Source organism: Pieris brassicae, chromosome 6, assembly GCF_905147105.1.
Source record: "Pieris brassicae chromosome 6, ilPieBrab1.1, whole genome shotgun sequence".
NCBI classification, from domain to species: Eukaryota; Metazoa; Arthropoda; class Insecta; order Lepidoptera; family Pieridae; genus Pieris; species Pieris brassicae.
Genome location: NC_059670.1, coordinates 4,932,585 through 4,956,365, shown reverse-complemented (window position 1 = coordinate 4,956,365; position 23,781 = coordinate 4,932,585). Strand labels below are relative to the sequence as shown.

General features: G+C 33.4%; 1 protein-coding gene across 1 annotated transcript; it reads left to right on the top strand.

The window, feature by feature from the left end:
• Positions 1–2,397: 2,397 nt before the first annotated feature.
• Positions 2,398–22,928, top strand: LOC123710896 (long-chain fatty acid transport protein 4-like). The gene is made up of 12 exons (XM_045663192.1): positions 2,398–2,735; positions 3,442–3,592; positions 4,283–4,520; positions 5,824–6,073; positions 9,730–9,928; positions 11,820–11,930; positions 16,117–16,198; positions 17,098–17,228; positions 18,326–18,476; positions 19,834–19,991; positions 20,583–20,736; positions 21,759–22,928. The coding sequence occupies exons 1-12, from the start codon at positions 2,572–2,574 to the stop codon at positions 21,917–21,919; spliced, it is 1,950 nt and encodes a 649-aa protein (XP_045519148.1). The 5' UTR covers positions 2,398–2,571; the 3' UTR covers positions 21,920–22,928.
• The last annotated feature ends 853 nt before the right edge of the window (positions 22,929–23,781 follow it).

Genomic DNA, 23,781 nt, shown 5'->3' with positions numbered 1-23,781 from the left:
TGGACGTTATATTATTTTCCCTTATTTGTAGTAATAATTCCTAAAACAAAATTGTTATAAACGATATAAAAGCAGATTATTTTGGTATGGATTACGTCACAAATTTAACTTATATTACTATCGACAATTTATTGGCAAGTTGATATGAAGAAACTTGAATCAGTGTTAAGGACCTATTCCAGCAAGATTTGCTGTGTTAGTGTCTCGGAGTGGACTGCGCTGCGCAGTGGAGAGCTGGAGCACTGAGGCGCGCCAGCCGGTATTTTTTTCATTTTTTTTTCTGAAAAGAATTACTTGAGTTGCGATAAAATATATCGTGTAAATTTTAAAATCATGTTCTATATACATTTTCGTCATAAAACGAATTTAAAGTGTCAAAAATTTATGTTTGGAAGTTTTTCTATCGACCGAAGTTATTTAAATCGTGTATCGATCTTTCCAAATGGATATATTAACTACTCAACTCCACCATTTATTTTTTCAATTTGGCCTACTTCAAGAAACGATGACGAAAAAAAATGGAAAGAAACAATGTACTTTTTTGGAGTTTAGCGACCGGATAGGTCTTAGTAGGAATTTAGTAAATTTAATAATTAATTGGTTTTAGTTACACTACAATCAGGAATAAAAACTTCATAAGAAATTTATATTGATATCTAATAGGAGATAGTTCTTTTATAATTTGTTAGTAATAATATAGTATAAAGCGTTTATTCAATGTAATTTGAACATAGATAACAAAAATATAAGCCATTTTTTTAAATCTGTTTCCTGTGGGCTATGACACCTAACAGCGACCTTAAAACATACGCAGTGATATACTGAGCTTTGGCACCAATATAAAACTGCCTTCTCTATTCTCATATTATATACACGGTAACAATAGGCTTTTGAAAATATGAAAAATAATAATCATTAAATAATAGCCAAAAGAATTAGGATCCACTAAATGAACAGAAAGGCATAATTATTTCTGGGTGTAGCTCAGGCATTTGACAAAATGTGGAGAATATAAAGTGATCGTGAATTTTGTTGATGATACTGCTATCAAATCTACGGTAGCTACTGAAAAGAATCGGTAGAAAACTACAAAAAGCCCTAAATACTTTAAGGCCTCGTGCTGCAAATAGAACACAAGAACAGTGTCTTCCCTTTGTTAAATATGCTTATTAGTAAATTAGGTTCAACTTAAATTAATTATTAGACTTAAGTTAAGGTGGATTGTAATGTGAAATGATGTACATTTAATATTTATACGTCAGTCAGGTGACACAAAATGGTCAGGATTAGTCAAATCGACGTTGACGTAACATGCCTGTAAATATCATGCCCTTGCCAGTTTTTAGGGTTTTACTGATCAGAATGTAAAATATATTTGTATTCTATACATTATGTACTCGATATTGGATGCTTATTCTTAGGTATTTTACAATATGATATTACACAACATATTTTATACTATATAAAAGGAACCTTGCTGAAAAAAAAATACTCTTTCTTATAAGAATGTTTGTTCATAAATTTGGCTCGGAAGCTTCGTGTCTAGTCTTCTTCTGTACTGGAGGTACAGAAGAAGACTATTAATTCACGCATTGTTAAGGCCCGAGCAACCTTTCCACAACTTCGGCCTGTATGGCAGTCTCGGATGTTGATGCGTCGAATGAAGGTTATAACTTAAAATGTTCGATTCCAAAGTCAAATCTGGGCTGCTCTATGGGCGTGCAACGTGAAAGGTCACTAAAGATATCTCACACCAACTCCAAGTCTTCGTCAACCGCTGTATTCGGCGTATTACTGTTTATTGCTTCGTAGTATCTACTGGTCCGAGAAGATCTCTAACGAGCAGAAGCGACGCCAGTGGAAAACGATAGGCCATACACTGCGAAGAGATTCCTTTATATCCCCAAGCAAGCACTTGATTGGAGCAGATGAGGCAAAGAGAACGAACCCGATGGAGACTCACTGTGGATGTGAAGGGCGTCCATTTCAGGGGGTTATAGGTTATTAAGTCAGTCACAAATATATGTAAAAAGAATATTGAAACAAACGGGAGCTAAAGATCATTTAAACTTTCTAATATTCGTTCTTTTTGGTGTTTAACGTTTTATGATTCACAAGGAGTTAAACACGGCAGTAAGCTATAGTCTCTGGAGTGTAGACGGCCATATTTGTTTACCTTCTGTACCATTTGAAAAATATACTGTTCGCAAATCATGTTGAAAAAACACTTTCATTATTATTAATTATAATAATGTTATTATTTGCCTGTGATTATTGCAACGCTGAATGACAAATACCTTAAAATATAATTATCTTAATACGGAAACTGTTAATTGAAGTTCTAAATTATTAAAAAAAAGATACATGCCAAGTTTAAATTAAAGAACGAAGAATCTGAATTGTACTCTACTTTATTTTTCAAACGCCTTGAATATTATTAATGCAGAAACGTACGCAGTTGATTGTTGTATGATTTTAAATAAGCATTGATTTCCTGCAATCACGGTGATCCGGCGACTACGATATATCCGCGGTTCAGTTAACCGTGTGTCGTGGCGAAAATCAGTCGCAATGATTTTGGCGCTCGGAGCTGTAGTGGCGTTCATCGCTGTGTACCAATATCTTGGATTGTTACTTACAGCTGTAATATTTATCACTTCTGGATTGTTGTACCTGTTGATATTCCATAGGAGATGGTGCTATGTCGCCCTAAAAACCGCGCCGAGAGATATAAGGTAACGTAAGCCGTAGTATTACAGTCAAGTAGTTTAGTGCTGTTCGATGGAACGATAATTATTAATAAAGCAAAATTAAGTAATATTAGTCTTTAAAAAAGTATGCTGTGTAACCTATTTATGTTATCATATCAGATTTAGAACACCATTGCTGTTGATGAAAAATGTATGAAAAGTAACAAAAAGTAAAATTGATTTGTTTTTACCAATATTTTATTATAAAAATAACTTATAGTCAATTAACATAATATTTGAGTGGTTTATTAAATAAAATGCACCTTATAATAAGAAGAAATAAAATGTACTTACTATTTCTTATTAACAATATAGGTAAAGAGGTTGTTTGTAAAACAGCACTTGTTTTATTATAACAAAAAAACAAGTTTGAGGCATGTTCCTTTTGCACTTTCCTGTAAGTTCATTTTTCAATCATAGCCCTTAGTAAGAGGATGTTTACTGTGTTTCATCTTTCCCAAGCCTTTGATTAGTATGTGAAGCTGAAAGTAATGTTCTTGATTTTTTTTTATGAGTTACTCGACATCTGTACCATGGGTGAATAAACATTATGTAATACAAGTATACTCATTACTAAAATTTTTGTATTCAGAACATATTCATAATAATTTTTACATACTAAATAAGATTCTATGTGATATTCAGTGAGATGACATATTAGTACTTTATCTACTCATATAAATTGTTTCAGAGCTCTCTGGTGTTATGTAAAAGTATTACTCATAGCGTGGAAGTGCAGTAGACAAAATGCAACAGTACCTGATATATTTCATGAAGTTGTACAGAGAAATCCCAATAAGAATTGCTTTCTATTCCAAGAAGAAGTGTGGACTTTTAAGGAGGTTGGTGAACTTGTTTTAACATTATTGGATTCACTTCAACTCAGGAAAGGTTGAGCAGATCTCTATTAAACATTTTAAATTATTTAGGTACATTGAGGCTAGACTCTGTAGTTTATGTGTTCCTACTTTTGAAGAAATAAATTATTAACAATAAGATCTATTAAAGAACCAGGTATAACTTAGAATAATCAGTAATTACTTAGAATCAATAAATTGATGATTAAAAGTAAGTTCTTATGTTAAAATTTAGTTTGAACCATCACCAAACAATAGGTCTGCCTTCCTGATCTGTTTATAAACTGTTTAAAACAAGCAGGTTAAGCGTTATAACACTTAGTATACATAATGTTGCCAACTATCATATTCAGTCCCCTCATTATACTCCATGTTGGTTACCAAAGCCAGAATGCCAGAGAAATGAATTATGAAATGAAAATAGCTCTATTGAATGCATTTGTTTATGTTTTAACGTTGATGTGATGGTACAGTTTCTGATCTGATTAGGCGTTCTGTTTTAGATTTGGTCAGCTACTCTGCATGCACATAATGATTTTGCCTTATTCTTATTATATCTTAGAACTATTCTTTAAAACACAACATTGGAAAACTGGTACCGCCTAGGTATGTTAGTCTAGGCCTACAGCTTGTAATGGGTTAATGAAAGTTATATTATTATTTTATTATATCTAGGTAGAAGATTACAGTCTGCGCGTGACAGCACTCTTAAAGAACCAAGGCATCAAGAAGGGCAATATTGTTGGTCTGTTGACTAACAATTGTCCCCAAATGCCTGCAATGTGGTTGGGTGCAACACGTTTGGGCGCAGTTTGCCCACTTATAAACATAAACCAGCGAGGCAACGCTTTAATACATTCAATAAACGTGGCTAAATGCGATGCCCTCATATTTTCCGATGAATACCTGTCAGGTGAGTTCATAACGATGTTATTATTTATTACATAAGCTACGCGAAAACGATTTTCCGTATTGATGTGAGAATTAATTCATTTTTAAGAATGGATTTTACTGTATAACAAGTTTTGCCCATGACCAGTTTTATATGTTTTCATATATCACCAGAATATAAATTTTATATTTAAAAGTCTTGCCTGGTAAATTCTTAATTCATACTAGAATTGTATTAAAAATAGAAATAGATTGTTACAATGTCATTCTTTATCGTCTTTTGTTTCTATATAAATAAATATTTAGTTTAACGTATGTAAACTATCAGACTGGTCTGTTCTTATGTGAAATACCTAAATAAAAATGAATCACAAAATCTGTTGCTAAGCTCAAAACTCGAAGACGACTGGACCTATTAGATTGGTATTTTTTAAATTATTCCTTAGACTCTGACAATGGTCTCTATAGAGAAATAATTGAAAATTTTTCTTTTATTTAGTATTGAGGTACTTATTTGGGAAAAGCAAATAGTTTATATGAAGTGGCATAGCAAAATGTTCCATATGATGGCATGTAGCTACTAAAAAAGGCAGTCAAAAAATCATATTTAAGTGAAATGAAGTTCGCGGGAACTGGTAGTACATAGTATAATTACTTGTGTCTTAAGATTTATTGAAAATTTTAGGTTTGCTAAGTTCCACAGTCAATACTTTAAAATATTTAAAATAGGATTTATATCCTACATTCGCGTGTTGCTAGTTGTAATTAAAACGCAAATATTGACGAGTGTCGACATTATTTATTCACTTTAGTATGTATTGCTCATATATTGACAGAGCATTAAAAATATCTTTGGATTGAGTTATTTTTCTGATATTATTACTACAATTCTCTTTCTCATTCGCGTCAGAAAAAACGTGGTGTCTTAAGCACATATTAAATAGTATATTTAAAAGTGTATTTACTTTTAATCTCATTGTAATACTTACCAAAGGCTTCACCAGCAGCAAGGACAAAAAATGTCAATTAAATTAATAAATGGTTTCTTTAGGAGAATGGAAAAATATTTTTCTTCTACCCCCCTGGTGATATACTTTGTGCTTACTTCGTTTAGTTAGCATTAAAAAGCTCCCGTTTGTTGTTACCACTACTGTGATCTTAGGGTAAAAGAGGACCTGCATTCAATTCCTGGCGACAAAATAATAATTTAGGTAGGGATAGAAAGCTGCTATGATTGACACACATTAATAAACATAATGATGAGTTCAGTTAAAAATTAGTTTCAAGTTTAATTCCGTATTTTATAACGAAAGCAATTTTTGCAGCCATTCAAGATGTGTCCAGCCAGTTAGATCCAAAATTAAAACTTTACAAATTTTCCTGCCGTCCATTGAACTCGCCTAAATCTCAGAAGGCCAGTGGTGATGGTATTCCTGACTTTATCGACCTTCTGAAGGTCACCCCACCTGCACCATGGACCAAGGCGGACGGCTTCGGTTTTCAGGGGAAGCTTCTATACATATACACTTCTGGAACAACTGGATTGCCGAAAGCTGCGGTTATAACTACTTCTAGGTGAGTTTTTGTTTTAAAAAAAACTTGTTTTTTATACCAATTATACAAACTAAACACACAAATAGGTCTCGCATATCACCTGTTTTCCGTTTAAGTATACATCTGGAACATCTGATATTAAATATATATAAATATACATTACTCTGCGATACGCGTCGTGCAATGTATCGTACATTGGCTTTCACTTTTGACCCTTTTCTTATTTACTGGAACTTTCGCTGTATTATTTATTATTGAATACTAGATAAAAGGTTGAGTATACGATGTATCATTTTAACTATTTTTCATCGTATTAAAAGTAATCCACATTAAACATGGTTTTAAAAATCGTTTTTGACGTAGAATAACTTGTAAATAATAATTTTTTAACGTCAGTCACGTGACACAAGTTCGTGATTAGTAGACTATGATGTGTGTTTGTGACGTTTGTCTTCGTCTAGTAGCGTCTTGGAGTTTCATTTCGTTGGAGACTGAACTATATTAATGTGTACTTGCGTAATTTTGAAATGATAAGCAACTCGTAAACAACGGTGGTTTACGTTTTTACAAGCATGACGCCTAGATGAACTGTTTTGTAGGGCTCTTGTTATTTTCAATGTGTAATTTTCATTTTCAAAGTCAATACTTAGCTTTTATAGGTTCTATAGTTACTAATAAATAATTTGACTATTATTAATCTTGTTAAATAACATTGAAATGGAAAAGGTCCATAGAGTAATCGATAGTGGAATTTAATATGGCAATTTCAATTAAAAACAAGACAGATTAATATATCTGTCGAAGATCCTGTATTTGTCGTAATACACATATAGCTATGTGTGTAGTGCTATATGTGCTAGTGTGTAACAGATTAAAAATAAGCATTGTAAGAATTAATTAACCGTGTCCTTAACCTTGAGAACGTCCGTTCAAATCCCACTTGTACACAACACTAAGGATTTTTTGTTTGACTTTATTAACTCATATTGACCGTTAATGACACATCACGAGACAATGGGCATGAGCTCTATATCTAACTCCTGTTAATCAAGACTTAGAAGCTCGTTTTTTGATACAATTGAATTATAGTTCACGCTGAACACCGTCAACTGCTTACCCAAAAATCTAACTTCATTACAAGAAATAGAATTACAGTCAAAATTTGTTAAAACGACATCGAAGGTTCCACTCATATTTGGTCGTAAAAACCGATAGTCGTAACAGCCAATGTTGTTATTAACTACCTAAAATATAGGTACCCCGCCGAGACCTTTGAATTTGGCCAATATAACCGGTATGTTGTTTTACGATGTTTTTAAACGGTTTTGACTGTACTTAATTTTAGTTAAAAAGAACCATTTTTACATGTAATGCTCAATAGCACACGATAATTTTACATTATTTAATATGATAATTAAATTCATACATTTACTGATTATACATACAAATATATGTTTATTGTTATCACATACATTGCGTTATGCGAGAGTTCAATGTTTTGAGCTTTGATTTAACACTCACTTTCATGGTAAAAACTCAGTTAATTTCCAATAACCCCTCATCGCCAATCTATGTGATGTCAAAAGTTAACGGAAAATTAGTATTTTAATGTATTTTGTAATACGAAATTATTTTGCTCAATATTTTTTTTGTTGTCATAGTAAAGTCAAAGTCAAAAATCATTTATTCATATAGGTAACACAATTACACTTATGAACGTCAAAAAAGAAATATACATTAAATGCTTCTAATTTTACATTTACTGCCAGTCCTCAAATCAAGGGCGTAGAACCGCCAAGTTTTTTTTGTATTACACAACGTTTGTAAGGAGCTGCAACCATCACACCATGTTCCACATGACACCAGCAGGAGGCATGGTAAAACACACACTTACATTCTCGTGGGAACAACACGCAAATACATCAATCAAAAATACTACTAATATCACCGCATACACGAATTCAATTCCGACCAGTCACCACAAGTAGCACCCGTTCACGAGTATCACGCATGGCCAGCCATCGTCCCCCTCGCCATATTATAGGAAGAGAGACAACCCCACGCATGGACGACGCCACAAGCAATGACATTTAAGCGAGCATGACGATCCTTGAAATGTGAACTTGGCTAAATAAGAAAATAAGTTCTATCGCCGCGACAATACCAAATTGTCTTAATTACTTATTTGTACTCATTTTAGTTTGTGTCAGATTAGGTATGTTATAATACAAGAGCAGCTGTGCGAGTCTCAACCCTGATGTTAGGGCAGTGCGTCAACGATTTATTATTTATATGTGCTAACTGCACAAAGGCAAACATTCCGACGAAAACTTCAGACCCAAAAATCAATGCCACTATCAATGGGTAATCATCAATTTGTCTGCATAGGGTACAGCGCCACTGGATTATTATTTGATAACCATGATACATGTTCATAGTTCAAGGACAATAATACATGTTAAATATTTAATGTACGCCTCCGGTTGGTGCCTGGGACCCGGTGTTCAGGCCAATTTCCGGCGAAATATTTTTTGATCGGCCCCCTATGTAACACAACGATAACGAACTAACCTAACATAAATTCCAAAGTATTATACTGGTGACCAAGATACAATAAATGCAAAGTCACACAGATATCTAGACATGAATAAAATGTAAATGTATTTAAATGTAAAGTATATGAAATAAAAGGCTTTTATTATTATTAATTACTAAAAACCCAAACGACGTCATCTAAGTACGAAATTTCATGTATTCTTCTTAATATTATCGCAAACTTGGAATTGTATGTAACACTACTTCAAATACTTTTGTATGATAAAAATAATGACTCAAAAAGGATGTTTTTGAATTATTTCGTTTTTTACAACAACAAACTCTACTACTCCCGTGCTTGGTTACCGTGGAAACCGTGGTAACAAGACAGACATTACTCTACTTGACTAAACCTTAATAATGCCGATTTCTTTCATGACCGTTACGTCTCTATGTAGATGATATAATAATAATAGTAATGAAAACTTTATTGATGACAGAAATATGGTTGACAAATTCCCATCTCTAGGAATAACTAGTTATGAATAACTAGATTACAACTAGCCCGTGGTACTTGGTGCATGTAAAACAATTTTCTAAAGAAAAAGTATTCTTACATCTAATCAAACACAAGTAGTACAGATACCGGCAAACTTCTTGAGCATTAAACAAGGGAGTGGGGGGAAAGTTTGCGCATAATACAGCACGGGTCACAAACGTCAACTGATTTCACGCGACCAATCACGCGATCGACACGTCACTCTTTCGCCGCCCCCAAGTGATACGTAAAAATCGCTTCTGCGCAGGCAAGGACATTTGTTCAAGATGTTTGCCGGAATCTGCATAAGACATTAATTATGCGTGTATGTTGAGTATGTGAATGGGTGTGTGTGCATATGAAATTGAGTATGTAGCTGAGAGTAGTTATATGCGTGCGCTGTGTCTGTGTTAGTTTTTGGAAACTAGTCATGCCAAAATACGTAGATAAGCCTATAAAACTTAATTCCGCTATCGTATTTTTACGTTTGGTGAGTTTATATCCGAATCCATAGATTGTAAGATTTATATAAATAGGGAGAAGATTATCCTATAGATAAATAGGTGAATTATTCACAATTCCCACAGTTTGTTTGAATTTCCAGGTTCATTTTCATGGTAGCTGGTCTGCATCACATGCGTCTTAATTCATCTGATGTAGTCTATTGCTCGTTGCCCCTGTACCACACGGCTGGTGGCGTTGTAAGCGTTGGGCAAGCGCTGATCTTTGGCTGCACGGTTATATTGAAACCGAAGTTCTCGGCATCGCAGTTTTTCCCAGACTGCGCTAAGTATAAAGCAACGGTAAGTTTTATTAGTAACAGGATTTTAGTTATTCTCTGGTCCCTTGAAAAATAATTGATAAATTGAATAAAATCAATGTTAATTGGTAATTTGAAGTTCAAGGAACATAATTTGAGAAAGGGCTTTCGCACTCTCTATAATTTGAAGTGGTCATGCACATGATAGAGTTAAAGAGAAACTTTCAAAAGAATTTCGGACATCTTTTCGAGATAAAAAATTATGAATAATTGTTAATAGATATAAATATCATGATCAGAAAACAAATACATAAACATAAATCTGAGGGGTAGGGATCCAGACCTATAAAGGTTGTAGCGCCATTGATTTTTTTTAAATATATAAATATCACCGATTGTGATTAAACTCTTATTTACTAATAGACTAAGTGGTTATTATAACTCTGGCAATTTAAATATTTTTCTGGTCCCTTGAGTTTCAAATTAAATCAAAATCTTACTATTTATTGTGTTATCATTCTCAGTTGAGGCTTGATTTTATAAAATACAAATGTCCTAATGAAGAATACAAAAAAATAATTATAAAATTAAACAATATACCTGTTTAATAAGAGACCGAAGGTAGGTAGAAGGTAAATTAGTAAAGGTTAGTAATTTTCTCTAAAGACAACGTGATCCACCTTATATGCTTTCTGAACAATTGCTTCGTCGGGTATGAAACTCTGGAGTAAATCGTGTAGCGCTCGGGATTTATTCTAATAAACCAAACTTAAAAGAATATTTAAAAAAAAAATTTAAGAGAAAATGCTTCATTTTAAATACCTAGGAACAAAAATATCAATACCTAAGTCCGAGTTTATAATAATAAATTACTTAACGTTATTTACGTTGCACTTGTTGTAAATTAATTGTATTACCAATACTAATACGATATTATCATATGCTAAGAATAGTTATTTTAATTATTTACTATAAACAACGACAACTAAACTACGATAGTTATTGAATAAGATTAAAGGTAAATAAGGCTTCCAAAAGGTTATATGTCGTCCTTAAATAAATCTTATCGATGGCTTAAATAACTCTTTATTAATCTAAACACTGCTGTAGGTAAGAAAAGTGGCGCTACAACCTTTGAGGTCTAGGCCTCAGTTTTCTGTATCTGTTTCGTGGTCAGTACTCTAAATAGGCAAGTGGATGATCAGCCTTCTGTGCCTGAGACGCCTGCGATTCATCGAAGGCATGCCGGTTTTGTCACCATGTTTTACTTCACCGTACGATCGATTGTTAATTGCGCACATAGAAAGCCCATTGGTATTAAAGATGTCCCATCACCTTTGACTTCAGGCATGTGAATTAAACGTTGAAGCCACTAGGCCAACACTGCTCCTGCCACTGGTCTTTGGGGTCGTCATCAGTCGTCTATGATAATACTCGGTTCAAAGATACTACATTTCTCAAAGAACTACATTCACTTAGTGAGAATATTTAAAATAAAGGCAGTTGTGTACATAGTATATAAAATAAAAGTTGGTCTGCAAATTTAAAAATATCAACGTAACGTCGTGTAAAGTTTTTTCTTTACATAAATGCAGGTAAATCGCTTGTATGATTAATGAGGAAAATTAAAAAATAAGGTTTCATTATATGCGATTAGAACATTAAAAATACGTTAAATCATTACAATTTATGTTTGATATTGAGTCACGCGATGCATCGGTCTTGCGGTGTATTATTGAATGTCTTTTAATTTAAAATACATAAACGCCTTTTTGGTATATTGTGTTTTAAATCGATATATTTTTGTTACGTCCCAATTTGCAACTAGACGTATTAGCGTTCGTCTTAACGTTTATTTTGGTGTGAATACGTACCGTTAACGTAACGTAACATAACGTTTATATGGGTGTGGATAATTAAGTATATCTTTTTAGGCAGCTCATTACATTGGAGAAATGTGCCGGTATATACTGGCTACGCCCCCGTCGCCGGTGGACAAGCAGCACAACGTACGGGTTATCTTCGGCAACGGGCTTAGACCTCAGGTAATATGATCTTTAAGAAAAACACTTTTTGAACGGAATTAAGCTATGTATTATTATTAAAACTTATAGTTATTTACATAATTAAAATTTAGTTAAATTTTTTCCGACGTTTCGCGTGCTTTTCAGCGTGCGTGGTCACGGTGACTGAAGACAAAAGGTGTTAAATGTCAAAAGTATCACAGCTGCAGAGAAAGTTGTTTTATCTGTATTTATTGGCCCGAAGTTGGTATCGACTAAAAGTCGAAGGGTTTTTGCAAAAATGACTCACGATGTCCTCTGATTTCGCGGATTATGATAATACATAGCTTTAATCCGTTCAAAAAGTGTTTTTCTTAATGTGTAAAAGCTATTTTAACAAACGACAATACAATATGATCTTTGTATTAAGACTCTGTGTACAAGATTCAAGATTAAAACAAGATAATTAATGTAATTTCTGATTATACCTAGTCCTGTTAAGTTCTGTTACAAATGGAAATTAATTTTAAATGAAGTTATGTAATATTATTAAAATTTATACATATTAAAGTATCAGTAAAAATATTCTATTCGAAATAGCCATATTTGGCTTTTATACAGGAATCTATGGATTTACGCCCATATGAATAACGCTTAGAATGATTATTTGGTAGAAAGGCAAGCAAGAACCGATATTATGAGAAAACAAAAATGTTTATACTAAAAAAGCCATAAATGTTTAATCTCCCTTTATTTCATTAATATTTTTTTAACAATACAAAAATATAAGTTCACTTAATTTGTCTATACGAATAATATAAATTAATAAATAACATAAATTTATGAAATGTATTAAAGAAAAACTGTGTAAAAAGGCTTACTATAAAGTTTTTTTACGATTACGATTATCTAGTTGATAAAAGGGCCTGGGGCTAGTGCTAGACAGGCTACTTCTAATAAATTTGCGACATTTGTTTTACAATAAGTGTTGTTTGCCATTTTGTATGATGATCTGGTATTTTAAAACAGTACCGAAAGGTTTTTACGCCGACCTTTTCTCTCGGCCTTACACCCTTGCAATAATAAACATATTTTTTTAGATAGGAAAATTGTTGTGACAAATAACTCCGACCCAATCGGTCGGAGTTATTTTTCTCGTTCATCATTATAATTCTCGTGTATCATACTCGTTTATTCCCAAAGTATTTATGTTCATACGCATAATTATATGCCACTATATCATATAATCGTAGCGTATACTAATACCTGCTTAGTTCAATATCACTCAGTGACGTAAAACGACAAGGCACGTTCGCATACATTTCCATAACAATTTGAAGTGGTATTTCACACATTGGTAATGTACATTATCCTTACCTTCGAGGTCGTGTTTGAGATCTTTTCCATCGTTGCGTATTTAACTTTAAAATTTAGATTGGGTTACGCATCTTGGCGATTAAAAAGTGGCGGAGAGTTTATTGCCAGTTCTTCTCTTTTACGTTCTACGGCCTTGATTTGGCATGTAAAATTAGAAGCATTTAATGTATATTTTTTGACGTTCATAAGTGTACATTGCGTTACCTATATGAATAATTGATTTTTGACTATGACTTTGCATGTAAAAATCTTTAATCGACAAACGCGAATTACGAGTGTGAGAAAATCTTGTTAAACAGATTCTAAAAGATAATGGTCATCCATTTGAGATAAACTTTAAATTAAATTTATTCACACCCTTACACATATTCTCACACACAACCAGTTAAGCATTAGTTATAATAAGTTTCTTGAGGTTATTATATAGTCTTCTTTATAATAATGAATATTCTCTACACGCGATGTTGTCTCAAAAGACTTCTATAGTCCTATAGGCACCAGCCTTTCACAAAGTGCCAAGGCAGACTTTTCAACGATACATTTTAAGGCTCGTGTCTTTGAACTTTGGATTTAAGATCTAAGTACATATTATCTGTAAATATATAACAAGGAACAAGCGGGCCACCTGATGTTAAGTGATACGTATAGGCACTCACACTCATAATACAAACTTAATAACGTTACTTAATTATTCTTTTAAAGGTGATAATGAGTCTACGCAGCGAAATATTTTATACTCGAATAACGTATGGAACCATCTTTCCACTATTCTTAAAACAATACACTGCTATACATAAAATAGCCTTAACTATACCCACTAAACCACATCTCTAACTACTAGTACTAACACTCCCGCATAAACGAGGACGGTTCAGGCCGTGTCAAGAAAGTCTGGACTATATAATTGGCAGGAGAGCCGCAAAACTTCTCTCTCGTCCCCTACCTCAAAAGGGTTCTTATCCTGTGATATCTCTCTTTTTCTGCAGACTTCTGTAGCATTATCTTCTCGCAAAAGAGGACACTGTCGCAATATATATCTCCTGTGATCTTGAAATGTTTTGTTTGTTTATATAACGTAAGGTTTATGAACAAGAATGATTGTGATCATTTCGTCAATCGAGCAAAATATTTAACACACTATTACGTTGTCATGATTATACATATAACAAAATGATACATTTGACGAATGATAAAAAATATAACAATGGGTATTATTATAAATATCAGTAATATTCATGCGGGGTCAAACTCGGGTTACGTTTCGATACGCGTTCGTGACTATAATTGCGTTAAGAATATGACAAAGCAGTTTGTAAATAATTACCGAAACGACAATTAACCGTATTATTATTTATAAGACTTCATTAATACATATTCGTCGTATTAAAATCATATTACAACGGAAGATAAACGGTTAACAAGTAGATATTCAAGGCAACCGTGGTTGGTGAAGTCGGTTAGAGTAGGCCTTGTCGTAAATAGCTGGACGAGCATACACGTCTTGAAAGCGGATTAAGCTATATCTAGGTACAGTGGAAATCCGTGATTCGGAGAAAATAAATAAAAGAAACAAATATAAATATCAAGATAATTGAATAAATGTAATTATTGAAATGATAATACAAAGGAATATACCTAAGTCCTTAATTAAAACTCATTGTTTCGAGTACATTACGTCGTAATCAGAGACTGAGACTGACCTCCGCAGGCTTCTAATTTCTTCGATAAACAGTCTCATTTTGCAAAAATGACAGTCTTTCCAATGGAATTTTGATGCTTATACTAATTAATTAATGATGACATTTTGATGATAGAGGTAGCCCAATCATTATTTTATAACCTTGGCAATTAAAAGAGTGAGTTTATTACCAGTTCTTCTCGTCCGGTCTGCGTTCTGGATTTGAGAACTGGCAAAAAACAAACATACTGTTTGTTTTTTTCTGATGTTCATTAGTATATAGTGTATATACCTACCTACATGATAATTTGATTTGAATAAGATTTTATAGCTGTAATTGTGTGAAATTATCATTACAATAATTTATTTTATGAATAGATATCACGATAATGTACCAGTTTCAAAAGTATACGACAATAATTGTTTAAGCCACGCGACTCAATTCCCATTAAAATACGAAAGAGTATTTTTAAACTATGTAATTTGATTATACACTAACTCAATTCTTCTGATTGCTCAGCTTATGAGAGGTCCTAGGTGCTATTCCCGTCGAAACAGTAATGAATGGAATGGAAAATCAGCAGTCAAACATGTGTATATTTTAATTGAAGATACACAAGACATTATATATAGTGATTAAATATCTAATAAATACTTTAATTACATTACAAACAGTATCACAAAACAGTTAAATGGACAATGTAAATGGGCGACGGGACAAGTCAGGAGTTACTTCTAGAAATAAACATAATTAAAAGGCCGGCAACGCACTCGCGAGCAATGAGAGTGTCCATGGGCGGCGGTATCACTTAACATCAGGTGAGCCTCCTGCCCGTTTGCCCTCTGTTCTATAAAAAAAATACATTTAATATAAAGGCAAGCTGTACTCTGTGTACAGTTAATTATGTTTTTAGATGATTTTAATTTAGTGAATAGACAGCAATGTATACTGCACGGCTACAATATCTTACAGTAACGTAAGTGTCTAGAACTATATGAAGTTCAATAAAAATATTTTTTATTCAAGTAACACAAATACTTATCAATAAATAAATATAAAAAAAATAAGTATTAAATGGTATTTAATACAAACATTCACGCGCCACTTTCAAAATAAATTCAAGAGACAAAACGTTCTCGAAATGTTACCTCAAAAGTGTTTTGTTTTTTCAGATTTGGACAGAGTTCGTAACGCGCTTTAATATCAAATACGTGACCGAATTTTACGGAGCAACTGAAGGAAATGCTAATATTGGTAAGATATGATATTAATATTGTCGTCCCGTACTCATTCCCTAGGTCTAAAATCAGAAATATCTTCCAAATACCTCCTACAAAAACCAACCTAAGAGTCCAAGCACCTCTTTTTCTAACTCTTCGCGTCTTTAAAGGATTGAACAGTGCTTATCCGGAGCTGGATATATTCGGTATTGGGCTGATCGGTTTTAGAGAAGGCATTGTTGGGTGCCTATCTCGAACCTAATTCGCTTATTTCATTTTTGTTTTGTATTACATGTTTTAATAGTATTTTTTAATTTCTTTTATGAAACATTTATGTTTATATATGTAAAATTCTCGTGTCACAATGTTCGATCCCATACTCCTCCGAAACGGCTCGACCGATGTTTATGATTTTTTTAAGCATATTCAGTAAGTCTGAGAATCGGCTATTATCTATTTTTCAAACCCCTAAGTGTTTAGGGGTGTCCACCCCAAAAAAAAATGTTTTTTTTGTTCAAGTTACAAAAATACATACAACCCTTAATTGGCACCCCTCTAGGATCAACCTCTATCTTTTATTATAGTAGGTAGGTTGTTATTATTATAATATACATGGCGAAACGACGTTTGCAGGGTCAGCTAGTATTATATATATATATTTTTTTTTGTTTTTTAAATTAACGTATTGGTTCAGTACTGTACGCATGCATTGTGAATAAATAAGTATATGATCAAACAAAATTTAAACCTAATTATGTACTCAAACATTAATTTAATATTTAGTATCTGGAAACGCCAGTTTTTTTTGTATTTTTATTTAACAATTGTTCATGAAATATGTTCTATTAAATTGTGTTATTGGAAAAATATTCCTTGCGTTTGTTTAATATATTATTGGTAACTACTACTTTAACAAAAAGTATTTTTTTTCAGCAAACACAGACGGTACCCCGGGAGCTATTGGCTTCCTATCTCGCATCTTTCCGAGTATATATCCCATCGCCATCATAAAAGTTGATCAAGAAACCGGTGACCCAGTCAGAAACTTGGAAGGGTTGTGTCAGGTATTGAAAATTTATTGACGGAATATATAGGCACTTAAATCTCACCGATAAATACTTAAATAAGGTTTTTATGTAAATGTTGGTTTTACTCAGCTATCAGTAAATTTCGTACGTAATTTATTTTCATTCGTAATACTTGGTAATGTTAAGAAAAATATGAAATTAACTAAATATCATTGTGGTTTTAAGTCATTCGTTTGGTTTTTTATATAACAGGGGGCAAACAGACAGGCTCACCTGATGTTAAGTGATACCGCCGCCCTTGGACACTCGAATTGTCAGAGTGCTTGCAAGTGCGTTGCTGGCCTTTTAGGAATTGGTGCGATTTTCCTTAAAGGGTCCTAAGTCGAATTGGTTCGGAAATACTTCAGTCGGCAGTTGGTTCCACATAGTCATGTTGCGCGGCATAAACTGCTTTAAGAAATCTCTGTCAAAAGCATAAATAGAGCTGTTTTGAATTTTTAGGATTGCCTTTTGTAAATTTCGCTAACACGACGATCCTGCTTCGTCGTAAGTATATATGTATTTATTTATTACAGAAATACATAGTACTTGATCAAAATTCGTTTTACCAAAAATCCTGTATATACCCGAGCACATCACTGCTGTTCTCCTATTTACAGTACAGTGTGTAGTTGGATTATGTATACCTCGCATAGTTTAAAGAATCCATAAAAATCTATAATACGTATCAGCTTGATTCTGTGGTATTGACAGTGAATAATGAAACCTTACAGCATCGCAAAATAGCTTATTGAAGAATTAATTATTTTTTATTCACGTCAAACTCTAAATTTCTTCCGGGGTGATTTAATATAAATATAACATAAATAAGAGTTAACGTCCGGACTTAGTGCGTATTCTAAAAGTATGAACGACTGCGCTCGTAATTGTACAAAAATTCCGAAATCTTTAAACGTATTGGCGTCCAACGTCTCCTAATCACAGTGTCAGAGTTTAGCTTTAGATAGATTATTTTAGGACGCTGGGACACAAATTGGGACGTACTTCTGTTTTTAGACATAGGTCCGGACGTGTTTAAGCGTGCGCTACAGTACTAAGTAGAAAATCTATATGTAATACTTGTTTGTTCGTAGATGGCTGGTCCAGATGAGCCTGGCGTTTTCATTGGAAAGATATCAGCAAATAACCCGTCTCGGGAGTACCACGGTTACGTTGATAAGGCGGCCTCAGATAAGAAGGTTGTGAAGGATGTCTTTGTGAAAGGAGATTCCGCTTTTATATCGGGTGAGGCATTGTTCTGTTAATTAATGAGAATGTCCTTAGTTCCTTTTAGGTGGCAGTCTTTGCGGAAACAGAATTGTGTTTATTATATTTTACTAATAAATTACGAAAATTATATATTTTTTAATATTTCCATATTAAGTATCAATACAACTGTCGAACTATTATAACGCTTTGTTAACATAAAACATCCACGACGTATCTCTCGCTTGGACTCTATAGTTCAACATTTGTTTCATAAGTTTTCTTTTAGGCAAGTCGCTGTTAGCTAAAAATGTTTCACAGAAAGTCCTTCCAAATGTTATGACAGTATTAAAAATACGCGTTATTGTGAGAAATTTGTATAAAACATGGCTTAAAAGCTTTTTGAAGTAGAGTAACATGTGAATAATCGTTAATTTATTAAAAAATCTATTATTAAAATGACGATTTTTCATATGACGTGACAAAAAAAACTTGAGGTGTCAAGGGACACCCGGATGGAACGAAGTTCCTTTCGATTAATTAGAGAAGGAATTGTAATAATATCTGTTTTATTATTAACAAATATAATGTAATATAAACTTAATCAGTGGGCTCAATTTTACTATTAATATACGTAACTTGTGCAGAAACACGGTCAGGATTCATTATTGTTATTATTTTTTATGTACAAAAAACCTGTATACACTCAACAAAAATGATCGTCGCGACACTACACTGTTCAATGCGAAATAGAGAGACGAAACGAATATAACTGGCTTGCTTTCTATGAGAGAAAGAGAGAGAGAGAGACAGAAACACGCGCACGCCGCACAGCTTACAACTATAGCAAAAAGTGTCGTTACAACTTTTGGTCTTAATTTTTTCCGTCTAGCCCCCTTTCGCAATGCGCGATTAGGAACCTCGTTCCACGTTGCAACAGATTAGTCTAATTACATAGCAGACTTGAAAATAATGCGTAATGACAATTAACGTACCAAATATGGTACGTCAGGGACTGGTGCGATGCCATCTTGCCTTGACAAGGGTTTGATGTTTTTTTTTAAATTATGATGTTATCTTTATTATAATTGAATATAGTCTCTCTATACTTGTAAATAAATATATAAATGTTTAATTTAAATTGTAAAAATCCAATACCAAGGATTAAATTTTTTTTTAATGTAATAGGAGGCAAACGGGCAGGAGTCTCACCTGATGTTAAGTGATACCGCTACCCGTGGACACATTATTCGCAAGTGCGTTGCCGGCCTTTCACACTAACAATTTGTATAGGTTCTATAGTCACTAATAAATAATCTGAATTGGTTTTATAATGTTGTCCAATAGGTTAGTTCTTTGAATTTACGATTGATAGCAAATATATGTTTGATTACAGGTGATATTTTAGTAGCTGACGAATTTGGTTATCTTTACTTCCGGGATCGCACAGGCGACACCTTCCGGTGGCGAGGTGAAAACGTCAGTACCAGCGAAGTGGAGGCAGCAATTTCAAGGGTTGCCAGCCATAGAGATGCAGTTGTTTATGGTGTCCTGGTAAGATATATTTTCGATGTTATATAGGAGGAGACCATTACAAAGTAATGTTTTCAAATAGATAAGAGATTTTTTTTATAGAAAATGTGATATGGAAGTTAACGGAAGCACATACTGTTGTATTCATCTTCTCTACATTACGTTTGATATTCTCACTTATAAACTATAGTAATCAAAAAAATTACATACAGTAAAAAACTCTTTTGAATTTAAAATTACGAATAAAGGAGCAAAACTAGCTTCTTTTTACTAAGGAGCTAATCTGACTTAAAATAAATAAATCAATGGCGCTACAATCTTTTGAGGTCTTGGCCTCAGATCTGTATCTGTTTCATGGTCATTTTTTAAACTAATAAGCAAGTAGGTGATCGGCCTTCTGTGCCTTGGGTCTAAGGCAAGCCGGTTTCCTCACGATGTTTTCCTTCACCGTTCGAGCTAATGTTAAATGCGCACATAGAAAGAAAATCTATTGGTGCACAGCCGGGGATCGAACCTACGACCTCAGGGACGAGAGTCGCACGCTGAAGCCACTAGGCTAACACTGCTCATTCTGACTTTAGAAAGGAAAAATAAATCTTTTGTAATTTTTAGGTTCCTAATACAGAGGGAAGAGCTGGTATGTGCGGTATAGTAGATCCTGACGGAAGTCTAGACTTGGAGCAACTAGCCCGTGATCTAGCTCGGGATTTGCCTCCCTACGCCAGACCTATCTTTGTGAGAGTCATGTCCAGTATGGATATGACAGGTAAGCATTACATATTGGGTTTGTTTTTTACTTTAAATGTGATACTAATGACGTGTTTTTGAGTCATAATGACAATTTGTAGGTATTTTATGTAATATATTTTATTCGTAACTTTGTTGTTCGTAAAGTAAATAAAAGATTTAACTAAGAATCCTGGTAAATAGGGCGCTTATATCTGGGTTAATCACCTACGCGGGGTCCCTATACAACTAATTCGATAGAACGTCAAAATAATACCTACACCGATTATCCTACATAAAAAAAAATCTTTATTTTTTTTTATTTATATGCCTAAATCTTATAACTAACAATATAGGAAGCAACTCTTGTGAACTCAGTGTACAAACAAATAGGTCTACCTCAGTAGAAATTTTGTTTTGATGGAAGACTTAATTGACTAAATTCCTTATTTATTTAAAAAAAACGTTTGAGAACAACACTCCAATTAGAATTTACATCTTCACATAAATATGTAATAAAAACCTCAGTTTTAACTGGCAAATACAGCATGCTTTATACTTAATAACAATTTCTAACAAACTATGTGATCTTAAAAGCAAGCAATATAAATGATAAGTTATTGCAAATTTTTGGAAAAGATAGCTGATAGCTGACTTGAGTAAGAGAGATAGTTATTAGTTTGAATTTTTTCATTGGTTATGTTTCCACTAATCTGCCATGTCTTCGGCAAGCCTTAGCCAACCTGGAAACCCTGGTCCAACCGGTAGGATCGCCTTTTTGGGCATTTTGCTCATCACTATAGGTTTCTTGAATGTTTCATCATCGGACGTCGAGGCAGTCCATCCGTCGTTCCGCAACTGAGCCTTTTTTAAGGCAGTTTTGCAAAGCACAACTACTATGTGGAACCAGCTACCCATAGAACTATTTCCAAATCAATTCAACTAACAGTCCTTCAAGAAAGAATCATACCAATTTCTTAAAAGTTCTCTAACCTTGAGTGTCCAGTCAGTTGTCCCGTTTATATAGAAAAAAATAACACTAAAATCTATTTTTTTTTTCAGGAACATTCAAAATGAAGAAGACAGATCTACAAAAAGAAGGTTTCGATCCAAGTTTAACGAAAGGTGACAAAGTCTACTATCTGGATATGAAACAGAATAAATACATACCTTTAGGACCTCAAGAGTATGAATGTATAAACAATGGAAAGATTCGATTGTGATTGAATAGTTAAATGAGTTTTTGGACATGTATCAAATTGGTTAAAGTTAACTGTGATCGGTTGAAGCTGGTATTTAAACCAATCTCTTTGGGAATATTTTTTATTTTGCATACAATCTCTTGCTTCTTAATACTCAATTTCTTTGTACCTTAGAAAATTGTGATAAATAGATCACATTGCCGCGTATATGCCATAGCTTGTAGTATTCATTTGTTATAAATTATGAACACATGTGTTAAAAACTCGAATAATGATAAAACGAATAGATTATAAATATTTTTTTATATATAATGTTATCGAATATGTATTTAAATTATGAACCTCAACGTTGATCTTATGAAAACGAGTGTTAAATTACGCTACGACATACACGTGAACGTATACGTTAACATACACGTGAACGTATACGTTAACATACACGTGAACGTATACGTTAACGTGCACGTTTACGTCATACTATAGTTTAGTATTTACTTGAGTGAATTGGCAAATTAATAAACGGGACAAAACATTTGCCGAATGCTTATATTAAAAGTCAGTCTTAGTAAAATTGATAATACTGTTATATGCATAATTGAAAAATCTATTGACAATTGAACTGTTTTAAGCATGCGTTTGTTTGCCATACATTCTGTGAAGTTGATACAAATTTTTGTATGAATTCTCTTAGTAACTGTAATGTGATTTTATCGAGTAAATTATTTAGAGTTCTTATACTGGATGGGGTAGAGTAACTTATATGAGTGTTCAATGTGAATTATAGGGTTTATCTAACCGTAGATTTCAAATCATACTAGGACCTTCACGAAGATATAAATTGAATTGAGAGTTTTAAAAATCTACAACAACAACAAAATTCTACCATTGGCCCTCATAAACTTATCTCAATAAATAAAGAAATTAGTGGCACTACAAATATTTTAGGTCTTGGCCTCAGATTTCTGTATCCGTTTCATGATCAATTGTTAGTCTAATAGGCGAGTAGGTAATCAGCCTCTTTTTGGGGCTAAGGCAAGTCGGTTTCCTCACAATGCCTTCACCGTTCGAGCAAATGTTAAATGGTGGTGCACAGACGGGGATCGAACCTACGACTTCAGGGATGAGAGTCGCACGCTGAAGCTACTAGGCCAACACTGGTCAAATATGAATTTGTAATAAAAATTTACATTTAGAAGCATAATTGTATTTTGTTATTTTTTTCTATTGGTGCAGGCATTTTTCGACATTTTGAAATATGCCTCACTCCTGTTTTTGTACAATGACTTGTCGTTGATGTAGTTAGATAAAATATTGTTTAATAAAGCTTATGGTGGTGCTAATATAATGATCAGAACACACTAAAGGTCACATGGCTGCGGAGTCTGTAAACTATCTTGTTGGGAATTGTATTATTTGGAAAATTGCATACATTCGAGACAATAGTTATAGAAACAGTATTTCGAATCAAAAGCTACGCTAAATTCCTCTTGTTTTCCAGTCTATAATTGTAAGACTGACGCAATCATTTATTTAGCTAGTAAGGGTTAGGGTACTGTTATACTAGTATTAAAGTTTATATTTTTTAATTGAGTTTTATTTATAAATCCCTTAAATGTTAGTACCACTAGCAGGCGGCTCTCGGATCTTTAAGAAAATATTGGCCGCAATCATTCCACTGGTGCGAATAAAGCAATTGAAAAACTACACTGGTTTTTAATAGTTGAACTTAATTGACTGGCAGTACCTACTACCTACCTTTTAAGACTGTCCATAAAATTATGAAGTCCATATTAAAACCCTTAGGCCCGGCGCTCATTATCGGCATCGGCAAGAAAAGGAATCCTTCGGCATTCCTACATGCAAACGCACACAGTTGTTACAAG